Source organism: Vanellus vanellus (assembly GCF_965231255.1).
Source record: "Vanellus vanellus genome assembly, chromosome: 1".
Lineage (NCBI taxonomy): Eukaryota > Metazoa > Chordata > Aves > Charadriiformes > Charadriidae > Vanellus > Vanellus vanellus.
In genome coordinates this window covers 136,374,735-136,396,453 of record NC_138905.1, presented here as the reverse complement: position 1 = coordinate 136,396,453, position 21,719 = coordinate 136,374,735, and the positions used below count along the sequence as shown (strand labels likewise).

General features: G+C 42.1%; 1 protein-coding gene across 1 annotated transcript in view; it reads left to right on the top strand.

Annotated features, from left to right (window-relative positions):
- REPS2 (RALBP1 associated Eps domain containing 2) overlaps nt 1-21,719 on the top strand; it is a gene marked incomplete at its 5' end in the record, with an annotated part of 105,800 nt that overhangs the window by 49,322 nt on the left and 34,759 nt on the right. Inside the window, 6 exons of the mRNA XM_082498509.1 lie at nt 526-589; nt 2,283-2,425; nt 8,203-8,297; nt 13,492-13,561; nt 16,313-16,378; nt 20,809-20,851. Coding sequence (XP_082354635.1) covers nt 526-589; nt 2,283-2,425; nt 8,203-8,297; nt 13,492-13,561; nt 16,313-16,378; nt 20,809-20,851 — 481 coding nt within the window. The remainder of the gene's footprint in view (nt 1-525; nt 590-2,282; nt 2,426-8,202; nt 8,298-13,491; nt 13,562-16,312; nt 16,379-20,808; nt 20,852-21,719) is intronic.

Here is a 21,719-nt window from a genome sequence, read left to right as displayed (position 1 = left end):
GCAGTGTGGCAGGGTGGTGAGTGAGGATGCCTGCAGCAGGAGAGTAGCGATGTGCTGTCCAAATCTCCTGGGATTTTTTCTTTTTTTTTTTTTTTATAACATTTGAGCCACTGCAGGGTAAAATTATGGTTGAAGCAGCATCTTGGGAGAGCAGTGCAGACACTACAGCGCTGTATTGCCGTGCACATGGCTTCTGGGTGCAGCAGCGCCCTTTGTGTCTGTTACTTCATCACTGGTGACATACTAATTATGCTGGTTAGAATCACTAGTACTGAAGTGTGTTTTCCATTTATTTATTTTTCCCATATGGAGGGAATGGGGAAATGAGGTCAACAGCTCTGTCTGGCTTTCTCTGTCACTTATTCACCAAGAGGCAAATGGTCCAACAGCTATATTAGCATCCAGTTAATCTGAGCATCTCTTGGATGTAAAGTAACCAGCTGCTTCTGGTGCGGCAGCCCTGGCCAAAGGTAAATAATTGGAGGATTAATTTTCAATGGTTGATAAGCTACGGTTTCCCACCAGGTTCCGTGGCAAAGAATTTCTTCACAAAATCAAAGCTGCCCATCCCAGAGCTTTCTCACATCTGGTAAGTACTGTAACAGCGTTGGGGATGTGTGTCCTGTTTTTTTTAAAAAATGCTTAATTCAAGAGTTCTTGTTAAATTTTGAAAAGTGTCTTCAATTATAATTATTGCTCTTATCTCCAGAATCACTTTCGGGCCCAAGCAGCAGGGTGCTCATTGATCTTCCTGACACGCTTGTTTTCTGTAGAGATGTTCGCCTGCTCAGCAGGACTGGGAGGGTTTGAACAGCAATAAAACTGAGAGCTGTTCTTAAGTGTATTGTAAGCAGCATCATTAGCCCAATGAACTGACATTTTTCTTGAAAAGACGCAGAGGAAAAGCACCTCTGGAATGTTTTAGATGTGTTGTTGGTTTTATGTTTCAGGCTGTGTTTTGTCAGAGGAGGCCTAATTAATGCCTAATTTTTAGTAAGTACAACTACATAATTCATCAATGCTTTTCTAATGAAGCAGCACGCTTACTTTTAATGAGCTTATTTAGAAACGATTGCGGATGGAACGGTACATGATAAAATTTGACAGAGGTCCTATTATATTTTCATAAACAACATGGTGCTTTGTAATTCAGTGTCATCCTTGCATCTCAGATAGGAAGAACAAACAGTTTTAAACGTTGATCAGAAATGCTGATAGATGTTTTCCTTTTATATATGCTTTTATGAAGAGAGATGAGAAGAAAAGCTTGCAAGAGCCTAAACATCTGTCAGGGTCAAAGAATATGTCTGGAATCTTTTCAAAGTGGATTATCAGTTTTGAAAACGAAAAAAAACAGCTGAAGAAACATAGTGTTGGGGGAGGTGAATATTGGAATTTATATTTAAGATTACTGAAAAAGAATGGATTAATCCAATATGTTAACAAAACACATTTTATTTTTATTGCTGGCACAAGTTGCTTTCTATGCAAGATTTAAAGAAACGTATTCCTTTCTAGTAGATATTTGTAATTTTCTGATGATATGATTTAGCAGGTTGTATTGCTGTGTTAAACACATGGGATGTTTCAGTCTTTGTCACTGTAACCCCAACAGCTTGAAAAGTGCTCATTACTTTCAAAGACTAGGAAGTTATATGTTTATTTGTTTTACTCCATGTGCTCATGATAAAATATTACTCAATTCTTGCAAAGAGTTAATTTATAAAATTAATTTCTTGAATTTCTGAAGTCCAGTCTTAGTGTTTGAGAAGCATCCTAGAATTAAGGAGAGAACCGCTTTAGTGAGAAGTTCACAATAACATTTAAACTTGTCAAAAGCATTAATTTAGCTCTTTTCTTGAGACTAATCAATAGTGCTGAAGTCCATTTTTAACTTTTTCTTTTTTAACTGGTTTAAGATCCTGCATGGATTGGCCAAAAGTTCTTCCAACCATTGGAAAGTTGATTTCACCCTTGGAAGTACAGGATATGTATTTCATGTTATAATATATAAATACCATCATATTGTATGGTACGATGTATAACAAAAAATGTACTTTATTAAAAAAGAAGACAGCGACAAGTCAGTATTAGAAAACGAGCTTGCTTCGTCTTCCCTGAGCCAAATGTACAAGTTAGGATCAAGTGCAAAGGACAGAGGTGCTTGTCTTGTATTAAAATATCCCTTCTCAAAGTTGCATTTCTGTCTCCCCGTGTTTGCACACCTATGTTTGTTTCCCTGTGGTAACGGCTTGGAAAATGTGTGCCTGTCGTACTCGCAGGGAGCTGAGCGACGTGGATTGCGACGGGGCGTTGACACTCCCGGAGTTTTGTGCCGCTTTCCACCTTGTGGTTGCGAGGAAGAACGGTTACCAGCTGCCGGAGACGCTGCCCGAGACGCTGCTGCCTGAGTACCTTCAAGCAGGTAATGTCCCTGTGGCAGGTTGGCTTCCAACATGCGTGTTAAGACAGATTTCGTTTCCCATCCTGCAGGTAGGACGGGGTTCTACGCTGCGTAATGGCTCTCTGGTTGCTTTTTAACACATGCGTTTTTAATTGTGCTTACGAGGTGATTGCCGCAGAAGGAATGTGTAAAAGCACAAAACAGTGATGCAGTAGTTCCTGCAGTAGTTACCTGCCCCTTAACTTCTGCCTCTCTGCTCCAGAGTGCTTCAGGTATCGTTACAGCTGAAGTGGCAGGTGATAACCTGTAGTCTAACAAGATTTATATGGCTTTTAACTCTTTTGGTGATTTTTCCCTCTTGAAGCTGTGTTGAAAATGATACTGGACTGCTTTAGAACTTACTATGCTAATACGTTTTGTTGGATGCAGTTACCGGTTGTATCAAAGGTTGAATTTTTCTGTAATTCATTTTATGTAATCCACAGATTCTTCTAGAAGTAATTTGCAGTAATGACAAGGGGATTACAACAGTTTGTGTAGCACAAGGGTAAATTAATCCAAAATATAACGTACTTCCATAACAATGTGCGGTGAGAGACCTGCCCTTTCATTTGTTCTCTTCAGTTATGTCTCTTTTAATTATGAATGAACATTGAAATATATACTGTTCCATCTAAAAAATGTGCATGACTTTCTAGGGCAAGGAGGATTAATCACAGATGATAATTACAGTGCTAAGGGATAATATTTAAGACCTAATAAAATCTCCATTAAATTTGATGACACTGAATTTATTAAAAGACAGGAAAAGAGCAAATCAAGCTGTAGTTAGGAGAATTAAATGTTCACCCTGTATCAGATTTGTGAAGTAATTTCTGGTGGAGTCATGTTCCTTATAATCCACTATCTTCATATCCAAAGCAGAGAAGCTCCTGTAAAACCTGCACTTCCAAGTCTTCATCACTTTTAGTCTCTCTAATTACATTCCCTTGTCATAATTACAACTACCCTTTTCCCTCCAGGACCACCACTTTGTTCACTACTCTCATGCCTGCTCTCATCATAAATGAGCTTGTAAGATCCTCCATGCAGGTTCTTTTGGCGTGTCTTCACGTTAAGCCTTTCTGGGTAAGACTGCAATGGAGATAGCTGTCTCCAGTAGTAAGGAATCATTATGTCAATGGGAGGAAGAGCATGGTAAGCTGTGATTGTTCCTTGGGAGTTCTCTTTTTCCATAATTTGTCCCTTTCAGCAGTGGGGTCTTTACCATTTTCTTAGATGATAGTTGTTTCATGTGTTGCATGCAACCAAGCATATTAAGCTAATCTATGTGGAAGAGGTGAAAGGACTAATTGTTTGTTGTGGACCCTCTAAATACCTCAGCTAAATGCTAATTCTGGTTAGCTTGATGGTCTGACAATGTCTCGCGCTTGTTCTGCTGCCTAGTCAGGATTCAGAAATCCATCTTTTGAAAGACTTATCTTAGGAAGTGTGGGTTAGATGAATGGACAGTGGGGTGGATTGAACAGTGGCTGACAGATGGAGCTCAGAGGGTTGTGGTTAGTGGTGCAGAGTCTAGCTGGAGGTCAGTAACAAGTGGTGTCCTTCAGGGGTCAGTACTGGGTCCAGTCCTGTTCAATATATTCATCAATGACCTGCATGAAGGGATAGAGTGTACCATCAGCAAGTTTGCTGATGACACAAAAGTGGGAGGGGTGGCTGACACGCTGGAGAGCTGTGCTGCCATTCAGTGTGACCTGGACAGGCTGGAGAGTTGGACAGAGAGAAACCATATGAAATTCAACAAGGGCACGTGTAGGGTACTGCACCTGGGGAGGAATAATCCCATGCAACAGTACAGGTTAGGTGCAGCCCTGCTGGAGAGCAGCTGTGGGGAAAGGGACCTGGGAGTCCTGGTGGACAACAGGATGACCATGAGCCAGCAATGTGCCCTGGTGGCCAAGAAGGTGAATGGCATCCTGGGGTGCATCAAGAAGATCGTGGCCAGCAGGTCGAGGGAGGTCATCCTCCCACTCTGCTCTGCCCTGGTGAGGCTGCATCTGGAGTCCTGTGTCCAGTTCTGGGCTCCCCAGTTCAAGAAGGACAGGGAACTGCTGGAGAGGGTCCAGCAAAGGGCTACAAAGATGATTAGGGGACTGGAGCATCTCTCTTATGAGGAAAGGCTGTTTTTTTAGTCTGGAGAAAAGAAGACTGATGGGAGATCTTATTAATGCTTATAAATATGTAAAGGGAGGGTGCCAGGTAGATGGGGCCAGACTCTTTTCAGTGGTGCCCAGTGACAGGATAAGAGGTAATGGGCACAAACTTGAACATAGGAAGTTCCATCTAAACGTAAGGAGGAACTTCTTTACTTTGAGGGTGTCAGAGCACTGGCACAGGCTGCCCAGAGAGGTTGTGGAGTCTGCCACTCTGGAGACATTCAAAACCCGCCTGGACGCATTCCTGTCCAGCCTGCTGTAGGTGACCCTGCTCTGTCAGGTGGGTTGGACTAGATGATCTCCAGAGGTCCCTTCCAACCTTGACCATTCTGTGATTCTGTGTACTAAAAAGCAGAAGATCTCAACACACTGTAATATCAATCACAAGAAAGCGTAGAACCCTGGTTCACAGAATCACAGAATTTTCAGAGTTGGAAGGGACCTCTAGAGATCATCTAGTCCAACTCCCCTGCTAAAGCAGGATTGCCCAGAGCACATTACTCAGGACTGCGTCCAGGTGGGTCTTGAAAATCTCCAGGGAAGGGGACTCCACAACCTCCCTGGGCAGCCTGTGCCAGTGCTCTGTCACCCTCACCGTAAAGAAGTTTTTCCGTGTATTTGAATGGAACTTCCTGTGTTCTAACTTGTGCCCATTGCCCCTCGTCCTGTTACTTGGAACCATTGAAAAGAGCCTGGCTCCATCCTCCTTCAACCCACCCTTTAGATACTTGTACGCCATAACAAGGTCTCCCCTCAGCCTTTTCTTCTCCAGGCTAAAGAGTCCCAGCTCTCTCAGCCTTTCCTCATAAGGCAGATGCTCCAAGCCCTTAATCATCTTAGTTGCCCTTCGCTGGACTCGCTCCAGCAGTTCCCAGTCCCTCTTGAACTGGGGAGCCCAGAACTGGACACAGTATTCCAGCTGTGGCCTCACCAGTGCAGAGTAGAGGGGGAGAATGACCTCCCTCGACCTACTGGCCACACTCTTCCCTATGCAGCCCAGGATTCCATTGGCCTTTTTGGCAACAAGGGCACATTGCTGGGCCGTGGATAATTTACTGTCTACCACAACCCCCAGATCCTTCTCCTCTGAGCTACTTCCCAGCAGGTCCGCCCCTAACCTGTACTGGTGCCTAGCATTCTTCCTCCCCAGGTGCAGGACCTTGCACTTGCTTTTGTTGAACCTCATTAGGTTCTTCTCTGCCCAGCTCTCCAGCCTGTCCAGGTCACGCTGGATGGCAGCACGGCCCTCTGGGGTGTCAGCCACCCCACCCAGGTCGGTATCATCAGCAAACTTGCTGAGGATACACTCTGTCCCCTCATCCAGGTCATTAATGAATACATTAAACAAAATTGGACCAAGTATTGACCCCCGGGGGACACCACTGGTTACAGGCCTCCAACTAGACTCTGTGCCACTGATCACGACCCTCTGAGTGCTGCCCCGCAGCCAACTCTCAATCCACCTCACTGTCATCTCATCTAGCCCATACTTCCTCAGCTTCCTAATGAGGATGTCATGGGAGACAGTGTCAAAAGCCTTGCTAAAGTCAAGGTAGATGACATCCACAACTCTCCCCTCATCCAGCCAACCAGTTATAACATCATAGAAAGCTATCAGATTGGTCAAGCACGATTTACCCTTGGTAAATCCATGTTGACTACTTCCAATAACTTCCTGTTCCTCAACGTGTTTGGAGATGACATCCAGAATGAGTCGCTCCATTACCTTCCCAGGGACAGAGGTGAGACTAACTGGTCTGTAGTTCCCTGGGTCCTCCTTCTTGCCTTTTTTGAAGGTCGGAGTGATGTCAGCCTTCCTCCAGTCCTCAGGCACCTCTCCTGTTCTCCATGACCGTTCAAAGATGATGGAGAGTGGTCTAGCAATAACATCCGCCAGCTCTCTCAGCACTTGCGGGTGCATGCCATCAGGGCCCATGGACTTGTGAATGTCCAGCTTGGCCAAGTGGTCTCTGACACGGTCCTCCTCAACTGAGGGGTTGTATCAACTTCTGAAATGAAAGCATTGATAAGTAAGCAAGTGCCTCATACGCTTACCTAAAATGTCAAAAGAAATTTTCTAGAGAAAGTTTTTGTTTTCATGTTTTCATAATTTGATTTCTGTGATTTTTTTTTTTTTTTTTTTTTTTTATTAAGAACCTGCTGAAGATTACTGGAAACTCATTTTCATTAGGTGTTTTTTTTAGTTTCAGAATGAGGAAGAATTTGGTTCAAGTGAAATATTTGTGTCTGATAAGAGTGTTAAAGCTTCAAATAAAGTGGCTGGGAGTGTAAGACGAATTAATCTTGCTCGTTTTATGGCTTGTTCCATAAACTACAATCACAGGGCCAAGTACTATGTTGGCACAGCTCCATGAACAATTTGACCCACCACCTTTTCTGAAAGTTTTTATTAAAACAAATTTACAAAATGCAGGAAAGACCTGTATGTAACCCACTGTATTGTAAATTAAGACAGATTTTGAAAGAGCTTAATTTATTCAGAGAAACTGGATGCTAGCCAGAAACTAGACGTTTGACCTGAGAACTGGTTATTCTGCCTTTCAATAAATTGATCTTAAAGAAAAACTGTTTTCCAGCTTTGAAGACAGATTTATGTCAGAGGAACTAATGATACAACAACTAGGTTGTATCAGCAGAAGGACCTCAGCTTATGGAATAGAAAGGAGGTTCTTGTGAATATTGCTGTGAGAAGTTTGAGTTTTGGTGTCCGTCCCCCCCCCGTTTTTCCCCTTGCTCTCAGTACTGTTTAGTTAAAGAATATCACAGGTGGTATATACTGCAGCAACTACGTGTTCTATGTCCTTGCTTTTTGCTGGCCTTCAATTCTAGCGTATAATGTAGATTTTACTATACTTCCAGTATTCAAAATGTCAAAAATCAGAGTTGAAGGTTTGGTAAGTACCTTTAACGTTTCTAAGCCAGCAAGGTAAAAACTGTAAGGCCAACTAAGTTGATACTAGACTGTGAGGAGGAAAAATGCAAATAAACAGTTGGTTTTTGGCAGTTAATGTTTACTAACAATAACTTTTCCCAAATTTCAGTTATTTCTACAATGGAAAGTATACATGCTATCCCTTTCATTGAATTATTCCAATTAGAAAGATTTTCTTCATGGTTTTTGTCATCTGTGGCTTATAGATCAGTTTTGATATGTAGAAACAATGGGCAAAATCATGCTGGAACAGCTTATTAAGAAGTCTGTATTAACCAAAGACTTGGCATGTCTCTCTTTTCTTTTTTTCTGTTGTTTTTTTCTCCTCTCCTCTCCTCTCCTCTCCTCTCCTCTCCTCTCCTCTCCTCTCCTCTCCTCTCCTCTCCTCTCCTCTCCTCTCTCTCCTCTCCTCTCCTCTCCTCTCCTCTCCTCTCCTCTCCTCTCCTCTCCTCTCCTCTCCTCTCCTCTCCTCTCCTCTCCTCTCCTCTCCTCTCCTCTCCTCTCCTCTCCTCTCCTCTCCTCTCCTCTCCTCTCCTCTCCTCTCCTCTCCTCTCCTCTCCTCTCCTCTCCTCTCCTCTCCTCTCCTATTTTCTTTTTTTTTTTTCTTTTTTTCTTCCCCCCTGCAGCTTCTCTGAAGCCCCTGCGTGACTGCACACTATTTGATTCTTATTCTGAGTCGTTGCCAAGTGGTCAGCCGACTCGGGACTTCAGTCGGACGGAGGTAAGAAGGGGTGAGCAGGGTAGTTACCTTGCCAAGTGCAGAGGAATAACCCAACTTCACCATGACTGTGGTATGCATAGCAGCAGAACTGAGAGGACTCAAGAAGGCTCCAGGGAGACCTTATTGCGTCCTTCCAGTACCTAAAGGGGGCCTACAGGAGAGCTGGGGAAGGACTTTTTACTAGGGCATGTAATGATAGGACAAGGGGGAGTAGCTTCAAACTGGAAGAAGGTAGATTAAGATTGGATATTAGGAAGAAGGTTTTCACTTTGAGGGTGGTGAGGCACTGGCACAGGTTGCCCAGAGAAGTTCCTGGACGTGTTCAAGGCCAGGCTGGATGGGGCTTTGAGCAACCAGGTCTAGTGGGAGGTGTCCCTGCCTATGGCAGGGGGGTTGGAACTCAATGATTTTCAAGGTCCTTTCCAACCTAAACCATTCTATGATTCTCTGACTTTAGGAGTCTCTGAGTTCACCATTAAGCTGTCTCAGCCCCCTCTCTCAGCAGTTTGTTCAGTGTGTGGAAAGGGCTGACAGGCTTTTCAAAAGATATTCCTACAAAGTGGAGATCACAGTAGTCACGGACTCCAGCCTGGTGTGTTGTTGGAGTCTGTGGGGAGAAATGTGCCTTACCTGGTTGTGTACCGCTGGGCTGCATTTAGCCCTCCTGCGTTGGGAGCCAGGGACGAGGGTCAAAGCCCATGCTGCAGGAGGGGTGGTGGCACAAGGACAGTGCTTACGTGAAGTATCTCCTGAATGGGAATTGATTGAAAATGTCAGGCTTCGGGTGCAGACCTTGTTCCAGTCGGGCACTTCCAGACCATCTGGCTCTTGAGTGTTCCTTCTATTTACCGTGCTCCGTTTCCATACTCGTCTCCCCCAGTTTTGATGATGAGAAGAAAAATATCTTGGCTTCTTCTGATTTCTCATACTTTACTTCTTTGGAGACTGAAACTATCCCAGACTCTGTACAGTATGGTCATGTATAGTTCTGCTGTTGGTGATTCAGTCTCCATTTTAATATCCAGCCCTGACATAGTCTAAGGAACTACCATCTAAGGTCTAGGTAGTAGTTATAAGGAGCCAGGAAGAGTGTTTTGAGGGAAGAATGGAGATCCATTGTAGCAATATCACAACAGATACAAGCTTGTGATGGAAGACTGTTGCAGGCAAAACTAAATTAAGGAGAAGAGTTTATCGCTCAGGTTAAAAACCGAAACTTTAAAGATCCTCTGATGCTGAACTAACCATGGCCAGTGAGTTGTGCCTGGATATTGCAACTCTGAGTATATATGCTGTGGGATTTAAGGGTTTAATATTTAAGGTAGTGAAGCAAATGGGAGACTGACTGCAAGAACGAGCCCTTCTGGCGCTGCTTCCAAGTTAAAAAGTAATGGTATGTCATGCCAGCTCAGCAAGGCCCTTCTCCAGTTATTTCCTCCCTGTGTCTTGCCCTGGGGAGGCCCCGGGTCAGAACCCAGCTGTTTCCTTGTCAGACGGCACCACCAAGCAGTCTCTCCTAAGCTGCTGTGGAGCACAGCATTCCCTTTGGGCAATGCTGCAGCCAACGCTTTGAGCGTCCGGTGTATCTTCTGGAGCTGTTAAAATATATGCGGTCTCCCCAGTGCTGTCGCTGGGTGCTATTGCTCTTTGTGCAGCAGCTCGGCCAAAAGTGCCGCAGTCATAACTGGGTCGTGAAAGCAGCGCTGCTGGTACGTTGGCAGCGTAGGCAGGTCCTTTGCCGTGGCAGAGCAGCCTTCTCCCTTGCATGTGGCCTTGTTTTGGGGGGAGTGGTTCGCAGCGGGCTGCGAGACTGTGCCACAGGCCACGCTGGGTGAGCACTTCTTCACTGCGCGGTGCGGTGGCAAAGCTCAGCAGCCCCTTGAGAGGGTGCCTCGTTAGCACACATGCGTGTCGCTTTGCAATTTAAACAAGGATAAGAGGCAAAATTCAAGGTGATTTGTGTTTGAAAACTCATTCGCTGATGTCGGCGTGTGTATGTATGTATATACATAACTCCATTTCCAGACTGCAGTAAGAGTCAATTGAGTGAGTTAACTCACTGCATCAGCTTAAGATACTTGTTTGTTTTTAGAGAGAATTATTTGTTTTCTGCTTAAAAATCGTCACATCCCTCTTGGGATGATTTTTTTGTCGGTAGGCAAGACCACCGAGTGGTCAGCTTCTCTCTTCCACTCGCATTTTCATGTGCGTATACAAATAGACGTGCATATATAAAAAAAGAGATATGTAATTAAATGATATTAAAATATAAATAAGCACATAATTATGTATCTTTTATACACATAATTAAAACCCTTCCGTTTATATAACTTCTTGTCTTCAGGATCTACTTCAGTGTCTCTGTGGCCTAGGGAGCCCTTGTTTTTTTTAGGATACTGGCTTCGCAAGTGCTTACCCAGATACGCAAAGTGGTCTTTGGTTATTGCAGAGTTGTGAGGAAGTGTGCTCTCTAGTAGCCCAGGCTTTGGGGCTGTGAGGTTAGAACGTTCTATTCTATATTTCAGAAAGCCCAGAAATCTTGCTTTCAGAGTTGTGTTTCTCAGAAATAAAATGTCATTTCAGTAACCCAACCAATACAGTTTTATAATCTTGTTAAATACCTGGGTCTTAGGCTCTTCTTGTTTGTGGTCCTTGAACGTGTGTGCAGAGTAGGGATAAATAGGGGAGGAGATGATTTCGTAAGCAATAACATTGTATGTTTTCTTTCTTTTTAGATTTTTCTGCTGCATCAGAGATGATAATAAGAATATTATAGTAATAATTAAATAGCTGTAGAGGGTATACAGCACAAAATGTAAAAAAAAAAACCCAAACAAACAAACAAGCAACAAGTCTCCCATTTTATGTTTAATTTTCAGCAGTTAAGCTTTGAGACCTCTTCTGCCTTATCTCTGCGCTCTCCTCCTTGAGACATTCTCACCATAACTGCCAATAACTTGCATATTACTGTGCTGCCTTTGTAGCCAGATAATGTTCTTGGGGAAACAGCTGGATCTTCTGCTCCATTCCTAGGTTCTGCAAGGTGGCAGGATGTTCTGCAAAATTAGGTTTTTTTGTAGCTAGGTTGAAAACGAAGAAGAATTCCGTAGCACTATTGCCCGCTGGCTAAGCACGGATAGTGTTACCTGACTATGTCACAATTGTTTGAGTGGTTTTGCTCCATTTCTTCACTGTCTGGCTCTTAGACGTGTAGGGCAAAGCTCTCAATTAGTTTGTTTCAGGGCCTTGTTATTTTGGTCCTTTGTTATCCAAGATTAATGGAATATAAAATCTCTTCTCAAAACGGGTTTGAGAATGATTTTGACTTGATTTTTTTCTTTTTTGTTCAATGGATGTTTTTATGTTCGGAATTAATACACTGAATGAGTATTATTTGGAAGGTCAGTAATTCATCTCCCATTCCATCTCCCTGTGTGGGAAGTGCAGTAATTCACTGTTGCAATTTAATTTGTAGCTTGGCTACTTGAGGAAATATAGTTTAGATACTTGATCACTACATTAAAAATATATTATCAATGCAATCAGTTATGCGTTATCTCCATGTCTTAGTCTCTTTCCACCTATCATCCATTCAAGCTGTGTAATTGAATTTCAGAAGACCATTTTTACTGTGACTGCTGAACTACAGTACTGCAATACAATGGAAACAGTTCTTGAATGCATCCATAAAGAAAATAATGGCAGGAGGCAGGTCACCTGAATGCTAGGCTTTGTTAAACTTGCAAAAACACACAGAGACTGCTAATGTTATGCTCGAGAATGACAAGGGTGACTGCTTTTTATTAACTGAGGAGGTTTTGTCTTCCTGTATTTTTTCCTCAAGCTTTTATCTCCCACTCTGGTTCTGGGGTTCTGGTCTGTCTTTTCCTTTTTATTTTTTCTTTTTTTCTTTATTTTTCATTTCCATTCCTCTGGCTCTTTTCCACAAGCTTTCTTGCTGCCCAAAGCTTAAAGATAAGACACAAGATTTCACGCTACATACATAAAATGACTGGCTGGGGCTGCTCTAAACTCCCTCAGAAATGTCATGCTCACAGTTCATTGAAATTTGTGAGAGTCATTCCATCGATTCAAGCATGCACTGAATTAGGCCTTTAGTCTGATGCTCTTTAGAGTGTCACGGCTAGCTAGGGATGTGGCGTGTTTTGTTTAAATGTTTTTGGAGTCCTCAAGCTGTATTTTTGCTATGTTGCTTCCCCAGAAGCATTAGGGAATCCCATGTGCAACTTTGTAAAATAGATGTCGTTGCCTTTTACTCTGGACTTGGCCTTCTTGAATTACTGCTTCGAGATTTTGTTTGCTGTCTTTTAATGTCTGCAAAATCTATGTTTCTGAATTTTATTTATTTTTAGACCTAATGGATTGTAACCTTTTCCATGCTCACTGGTAAAAAAAAAAAAAAAAAACAACCAGCATCACTTAATATTTAGGGAAGCTTGGGGTTTCTGACATTTGCTTTATTGTTGTTTTGGCTGCAGAGTAGACCTTGTTCCTGGTTCCTTCTTGTGAACTACACAGCAGAAGTTACAAGAACAAGAAATACCTGTATTACAAGTTGCTGCTGAAGTAAAGAAAAGTTAAGGAATAAGGCCGGGGAGCAGTTCCCTGTTTTCCTATCAGAGGCTTGAATGGGCCTCCAGCAGACATGCTAATGAAACTTGTTTTTCCCATCTCCATGATTGCATGTTGAAAGAAAAGAGTAGTCCAAGGATCAGCCACCTCAGCCATAGGACTTTAGATGCAGAACTACTGGGCTCTGCAGTACAGCTCGAGTTTTGGCTAGAGAGGCTGTTCTGATGGAGACTAGTTCTTGTCAAGGGGCTGGAGAAGGTTTTCTCAACCCTCAAACAGGTGATACACACAAAAAGAAAAGAAAACACAGAATGGCATTGCTGTGTTTCGAGAAGTCTCTCCTTACATATAGTCCTTAGTTCCTTGTGAGTCACTTTTTAAGTGCTTCTCAAACTAATTTCAGGTGTGGAACTGGTGTACCTTGAAAAGCAGAGTTACAGTTGTCTTTTTGAAGGTCCTCTCTGCTTCTTTATTTTGCAAAGCAAATCGTGGTGCAAGAGAGAAAATCGCCTCTATTTGTTTTGGTCTGTATTCTTAAATATTTAACTGTGGAAATGTGGATGCTACGCCAATCAGTATAATAAATACATCTTTCTTTAAGAAGGCATCAGCTGAAGAGGTACCCGATAACTCTGCCCTGTTACAAGATGGAAAGAAAGAGGACAAACAAGGTATTCAAAGAAATCACTTGTTTTTTCCCTCCCCTGTTATGGATTAAGTTCTGTGTGTTATTAGTAATTCCATATATTTGCTGACAGAAACAACGGTATTTTTAATTTCTAATCTGGGTGTGTGTTGCTGTAGATTTAAAAGCAAGACGTTGCTTTTGTTGAAGCCGAGTTGAAGACAAATAATGGATGTGTTTGCTTCAAAATTAGTTCTATCATATGTGAATGGTATGAAATGCACCTTCTAAAATATGTCTAGTTGTAAGGCAATTAATGTCACACTTCTTATTTTAACAAAGCTGTAAGTGCTGTTATCAGGAATTTTGAAAGAGTAAAGACTCCGTTGTGCCAAATCTTGGATTTCCCTTTTTGCAGGAAATAGCAACACTTCACATTTAGTTTTTATTCCTGTTAAAAAAAAAAAAAAAGTCCTTATATTTTCTCTCAAAACAAAAGTTTTAGACAAACCGAATTGAAAATACTCAATTCATTTCTTTCACTTGAAATCTGCCAGCAGCAAGCCATGTGAAATTGAAGTGATCTTTTTCTTTTTCCCCTCAGCAGCTACTAGGGCTTCCAGAACGGGTGATGGATCATCACACAGTCATTCCCTGTTATATGCCCTTTCACGTTCTCAGTCCCTCAGTTATGGAAACAAAACGGTTGTGGGTATTTTGTAGCCTTATTTTCAGAGCTGTGGATTATACGTTAATTAAAAAAAATGACAGCTTGACCTCTCAGCTGTCCACATGCTGAGATTGCATCAGAGCTGTGAGACCTGGTAGTTCTTATTCCCGAATCCCCTTCCACACTCAGGTGTGACTGAGTTTGACAGATTCCCAGTGCCCCTGGTTCAGAGATAGGGTGTCAGATTTGATGGGTGTTTGTAAAACATTCTGACAAGTCAGTGTATTCCAAGAAATTCATGTTTTGTTGGCAAGGTTTGTTTTGTCATAGAATTCGTAATGGACAAGAGCAGGACCTGAGCCTTGAAGGTTATTGCTTTCATATGTCTAGGGAAGATTTACTTTTTACTTGAGGAACCTTTTTTTTTTTTCTTTCCTGTGTAAGTGAAAAACTTGCGCTTTGCTTTTGGTAGCTGATATGTTAAATCAGATGGGAAGCTGCTTTGGTACATGCAGTCCTTCAGGGCTGAAGATTTGCTGTGTTTATGACACAGATTCCTACCTTTTCAGCCAAAGGACGGATGCTCTTGTTCTGCCATTTTTTGCTGTTCTGACAAACGAAAGAGCAGATTGCTCTCCTGACTGAGGGTATCTCCCCAGAAGTCAAGAACCCATAGTTCAGGACTGTAGAAGCAAATGTTCCTGCATTTTCAAAATTATACAAGTAAATTAGCTCCACTCTGTCAGGTTATAATATAGTTAAATGTGGAAGATAATGTAAATAGAACTGGATCACAAGAACCAGACTTTTCCCACATGTTTTATTTGATAAAGGCAGATGGAGATGGGAAGCTTCATTTCAAGTGATCATTTATAATACTGTTGTTAGTGTTTGAGAAACCCATAACAATTTATTGTTGTTTAGACAATCATTCTATCACCCAATGGCCCCTCCCCACCTGGGAAGAGGAATCAGGGAAAAACAAAGAAACACGAGGGTTGAAATATAAACAAATTTAGTAGAATAAGGTTAGATAATTAACATTGAAAATACTAAAGAACCAGTATTGATCCCGAGACCAAAATAAAATATACAAGGATTACACTCAGCCAATTCTATCAGTAGGCAGCTGTGCACTCCCAGCAGTGGACAGCAAATGTCAGACACTGTGAGCGCTATGGCTTCGGGAGGAAGGGAAGGACTTGGGTCTGGCACTGGGGCAAGAAGTTCGCTGGATCGCTGCTGTCAAGGGAGAGAGGGCAGCAAACTTTCTAATTTTGAATGTGGCGTTCATGGTGTGAAATAACCCTGGTGGCCAGCTGGGGTCAAGTGCCCGGGTCTCGCTCTTCCTCATCCCCACACCTGGCTAACTCAAAACCACTGAGACCTTGAAACCCACATACCGTAGCTGGCTATAAAGTAAATATTTTCACCAATTCAGACACTAGAGTCTTCTAAAAGTGCATTTTTCCCAAGCATTAGAAGAAAATTGGTCCTGTGTCACTCAAACCAGGACACCTGTGTATTCCAGTACATTAAAATAGACTACAATGCATTAAGAATGCCTTAAGAAAGTCATTAATAAAGGATGCGTAGGTGTCAGTGGAAGGGGAATAAGCATGAAGATTGGGATTTCCTGAACTTTAACCCTGGCTGTGTGGATGCTGTGTGACGTTCCCTGGGGGAGGCTGGTGAGGTTTCAGTTGCCAGAAGCAGCCCGTCCCTCCTGGCTTTCCAGGTTTGTAACCTGGGGAGAGATGAGTCCCAGCTCTGCCAGGTGTCACCAGCTGCTGCCTCTGTGACAGCGCTACATCTCTGAGATGGAAGGCTGTGGATTTAGGCACCAAACCCCCAAGTTCTCAAAATTCAGGATGATTTGACAGCCTGGGTGTAGGCCTTCCTGTTCTTGACTCTTGTGCTCTTAAAAATTGTTAGGTTTTTTGAGTGCTTGGGTGTTCTGAGGGTATTTGGCTACTTCTGTTTTCTTTTCAAGTAGGTTTAGCATTATTAGACATTCTAATACCAGTTTAGATGATCCTTTCTCTGAGTTGACACCTGTAGATTTTACCTGCACATACTTAAACTAACTTTCGTTGTTTGTTTTGTTGTTTTTTTTTTTTTTTTAAGCTCTTAAAGTAAGCACTGCTCTCAAAACGATACCAAAGGAATTTCAGCACTTGACTGTGAAAACAGGTAAGGATAAAAAAAATGACGTGTTACTTCCATTAGAATTTTGATCAAATATTTCTATATCACAGTAAGCCTAAATTAATGTAATTTGATTAATTTTTTTGTTAAGATCCATTTTGTTTCATACTATTTTACAACTGAAATTAGCTTTTATCTCATAATGACTACTACTTGCAAAATTAATCTTAATTAGTACTTCAGGTTGTTGAAAGGTTTTCGTGCTTTCTTTCCCTGGTTGTTAGCGGATGTGCATTCTCCATGTGTGGGAAATGTTTTTAATGTAGCATTTTGTAAGGAGTCTGAATTGTTTTTTTTTTGTACTACAAACGAGATGCACGAATATTGTACCTCTTGATAAAAGCTCTTCTGAAGTATGGAGTAAGTATTCAGTAACTATTCTGAAATGGCCTGTTTCTTTGTAAAAAACTGAGATTTCATATTTTCTGTCAAGGAGCTTAAGGGTCAATAGCCTTTTGGAAACACAGACCTGTGGCACTTACAGCACTCACATAAGCTTTTGATTAGGGAAGAGGTTCTTTGTTGAAACCACCCCTGATTGTTCTCTCTCCAGCTCCAACATTCACTCCTTGTTCCTATCATACTGGAAAATGTTATTTCTGGAACAGCGTCTGTCAAAATTGCTTAGATGCTCCAGAAACTTCCCATGCATTCAGTTCAATTCATCAGGCCTCCCTTGCCTTTCTCTTTGTTAATCATTTTCCTAGACTGGTAAGGCTGTTTTCAAGCCCTCCCTGGTCCCAGTCAAGCTGAAATCTGGACTTGCTTTTTTTTTTCCTTTTGCATAAATGTTTTTACTCATGAAGATATCGTTGGTTAAGAAAACCGACCCAACGTGTCTGTCACAGCAGTTTTGTCTTATAGTTTGATTTATTCATGGCTGCTCAACAGCTGCATGCCTCATTTCCCAGCTTTTTTTTTCCTGGCTTCTTCTCAAACACTTGGCAGCTGCCAGATTTCCTATCTTCAGCTCCTATTCTTGAGTGATTGCTGCTGCTCCTTCACACACACACACACACACACATACACACCCACACACTCTTACACTTCCCTCTCCAGGCGAGAGAAGGGTGGTCACAAGACTTTCAGTTCTGTTCTCTTCCCCGCCATTTCACCCAGGAGCACCCCAGGCAGTTTTATTTTCATTTCAGCACTTCCATCTTGGGTACACTTTGGAAAAAAAACTATTGTCACCTGCACATCTCCTGTGCCACTGTCCTCCTTCCCCCGTGTCCTTCATCGTCAAGTCAGGGAGGTCTTCTGGATGCTGCTGTGCTCCTCCAGCAGCGTTGCTGTGTTTGTATACCAAGGGAGTTGGTGGCAGAGTTTCACCCCATTGTCATGAGTCCTGTCGCTGTAGAGGTTTCACCCTCTCTGTCCTGCACCTTGAGGGTTTGAGCCAGCACGTTCTCCGGTTGCACGATACGACTGATGTTAGAAGTAAAAATGTTTATTTATGCAGTGGGCTAGATACAGCCCAGTAATTGAGTGGTTATTTCAGAATTAGTCATCATTCTTGAAAGGTCATCGTAATCATTAACCTTCAGGATGAAAACTCAGTTGGGATGAAACGGGCAGAATTTTACATCCTCCTTCGGTTATCCATTTGGACTGTTTATGGAACTTCAGGAAATATAACACTGTTCATTATGGGAAAGTTTTCTTTGCCATCAGGAGGACTAGAAATGTGGAGTCAGTAAAAACCTTGTACGCTCAGCATCTCCAGATATCTGGCCAGTTTATTTAGGCTCCTAAGAGCAAAATCATTGTTGGCCTTGGACATTTAAGGGATTAAGGGCCAAATTAGTGAGCATTTAAATTGCGTATTTCTGCCTAGGCCACCAGTAAGAGGTAATAGATGAGTCAGTGTGGGTGATTTAAACTCGTGGGGAATTCTTAGGGTCTTCCTTAGCAGTGTAGCAAACTTGCACCTTTTACGGTACAGTTTTCCATCTGATAATCGGGCTGTAAAGCAAGGAGGCACCAACTGAGTATAAGCCATCAGGCTACAGCCAAAAGTTACTGAGCCTGCATCTTTAGGAACATTTAAATGAAGTTGTACTGGCAAAGGGGGGTGGGAGCAGTTAAGCACCCAAAACAGGAACCTTCACGTTCTCCTGTGACGTGAATAAATAAATAAGAGTTCATCATCGTGTACAATCTTGATTAGTGCAGACCGAGCTGTTCACTTCATCAGGCTGTACTACTCCAGGAATCATACAAACTTTTAAATAATTAATGTAATTAATTTACTCAACAGCTTTAATTTTATGTCAGTTTCATGTAAATTAGGCCTATAGAAATATAGAAGATTCATGAACTGGATAAATAGTTTTCTGGCATCTTGAGTGATTATGTGGGGGTGTGTATAAACCTGCATCTCAAACACAAAGTACACAGAGGCTGAGTGTACCAAAATAACGCACATTTGATGTGCACATTATGTGGAAATCCTGTCACAATTATTTGTATGTCCTAAAACAAACTAACTGCTTTATAATATTTTTCATATTATACTTCTTCTGAAAGATAAAGCTAAGTCTGGGTATTGTGTAACTGTAGCCTTGAATTTCCTGATTTTTCAAAAGCTTAAAAAAAATTCCTTGGCAGTAGTATTATATTGCTATCATTTTTTATTAGTAGTTATTTTGGGATTCTCTTTTCCTCGTGTGCTTTCCTGTTTACCTCAACAAGATGTCCTGAGAGAGTTTGAATGACAGTTTTACCTGTAGCTTTTTAGAAGAAAGGCTTTCTAAAAGTACGACCGGAATTATGGTCTTCATAAAAGAAGAAAAATTTGAAGGTTCTTAAACAAGGCTTAGCTTGGAAAGGATTTATACTTCCTATTTCTAAGTGGCATGTGTTTAATAATTGTGCATGTAATTTAATAATCGGCAATTGCAGCATTGGAAAAATTGGGTCATATGGCTGTAGGGAAGCGGTTTCTAAAGTTGTATTCTCTGGGAGTTTGACACAGAGAGAGGGGAGGATTATCACCACTGCATATTTCTAATAATAATTCTCCCTCTCCCCTTTAGTTGCTAGGAAGAGTTTGTTGCACAGAAATCTGGAATGTCTGTGAGCCAGTGTGGTGGTGACAATAATCTACTAGAGCTTGGTTTATAAGTGGGTTTTTGTGTCATTGCCAGCCACATTTGGGTTTGTTCCATCCCAAGCACCAACTAGCACTGCGTGATCTTTAAAGCAGTTTCCTTTATGAAGAAATAGTGTGTGGCTATACATGTGCCATATGCTGCTGCTTGCCTTCTGAGAGCCTAAAGCCTCCTATGGAGGGTATATGCGGTAGTACAATGCAAGCCATTGTAAAGTCAGCGTTTGCCAGCTGCAGCCGCAGGTAGCTCCTGCTCTGTGTTTTGGAGGATCCGTCGTATTCCCAGGTCGTGCTGTAGAGTAGCTGGTGATAAATGTCTGACTTCGGAGTAGGCACATATCTGAAGGAAGCTAGAAACTCTGGGAATTATTTTTCTTTTCCCCAACCTACTTGCTTCTCTTAAGTGTTGTACCTTGATTAGCAGAAAACTGGGAAAAGTACAAGGATTCACTTTGTGTGTGCATTGGGACCGTTGGTGCTGCTGCGGTACAGTGAGGATATCTCAGTGGGCTGAATTTGAAAGCAGTCACACAGATGCGTTTTCTCAAAATTATCTGATGTTAGGAAGGAGAGTAACAGAAAAGTCACAAAAAGACTATGTAAACCAAGGAACAGCCTCGAGGAATCACTCAGAGAAGGTAAGTCAGCACTGTTGTTTTCCTATCACATAAAACCTGCGTGTGGCAGTATTTTGGGAATTCATCCAAATAAAAGAAACCAACTTTTACATTGATAGAAATGTGTTTGACCAACACTTATCCTTTAAAGCTTTTTACCTTCAAATACTTTTCCTTCCCAACGTCAAAGTAGTCTCAACCTGATGCGTTCATTTCTTTTAATGTGTGGTGGTAAGAAGAGATACGTTTATACTTATTAGTTGAAGTATTTTGGAAGGACATAAGCCTTCATGCTTTGGGAAGCTGGGCAACTCATAGAGATCTGGATTAGGAGTAAGATGTTTTCTGTGGAAAGTTTATGGTGTTCCTTTGTTGCTTTGTCACGACTACATCCAAGAGTACAGGTCAGTGCTGTCAGACCTATTGCTTTTCCTGTGTTCTGGTAACCAAATTAAAAGGTGAAGGTCTGACTACATGCGGGGTTTTGAATTCGTAGGACCTTCACACACTATAAAAACAAAGGGGAAGGAGAAGTGAGAAATCAGTCCTCATTGCTCATGTGAGATGAGCACACTCTCACTTACACATTTGCAACGCTCATGTTTTTAATGAACACTGATCCTTCAGTTAAAGGAGTTTATTTAAAATATGATGTTTTAGTGGTTCTTTTTTCTTTTCTGTTTCAGCTGCTCAGGAATCTAATGCACTTAAAGCCAGACCCCGATCCAGGTACTGCTTTCTTTTCTATTTCAGGAGAAGGCATACATTCCTCTGGTGATAGACACAAGGCGCAAGAACTGGTGTAGCATTTTTAATTTTTTATTTAATCGGTGTTGTGCTGGAAATCCAGCTCAGATAAAAGACAGATTTGCCAGGAGAGATCTGTAAGCTATAGACCCTGTGTTAAGTACTGCCTAGAGCCCTGTGATCTCTGGTTATAAGGTGCTGGGTTGTTGCCTGTATGTCCAGCCCCTCAGCCTCATTGGGGTGGTGACTGTCCCCAGCCCTGCCCCAGGAGCACCGTGGTGGGACAGCGGGGACCACCCCATTGCAGGAGAAGGTTCGCAGCAATTTTATGCTGTTGAAACCTGCACAGTGGTTGCATATGGAGGGAGACACTGCACAGTCCCACGGAAGCAGCAGTTGTAGCTCAGCTCTCGGCTGTGGGTGAGTGGACCCTTTCATTGGTGTGCCTGTACTTGACTGTGCCTGGTTGGTGTGTGGTGGAAGGGCTTACGGGCTTACACTGTTGTGTGCTAGAAATGACACCTGCTGAATTTGGATGTTTGAAAGAAAAGGGAAACATGTGCAGGAAAATACTGCGTATAAATGCATTTTGTGTTGGGTTTGACTGTTCACCATTCTGGTGTGTAGCCATATCATGCATTCACCTTCAAAATTTATTTTTGTTTTAATGCTAGTTAGAGGGCTTCATTTCTTTTTCTTAGGTAATGAGAGTATAATCAGGAGCTCCCTCCTTACAGGCTTGTCTAAGGCTGCTAATGAGAGAGGATCAGCTATAAGCATGATGAATGAAGATTGAAATCCTCTGTTCTTAGGACCTACGTCCAGGAAGACTGAACATGCCTTGTGTGTT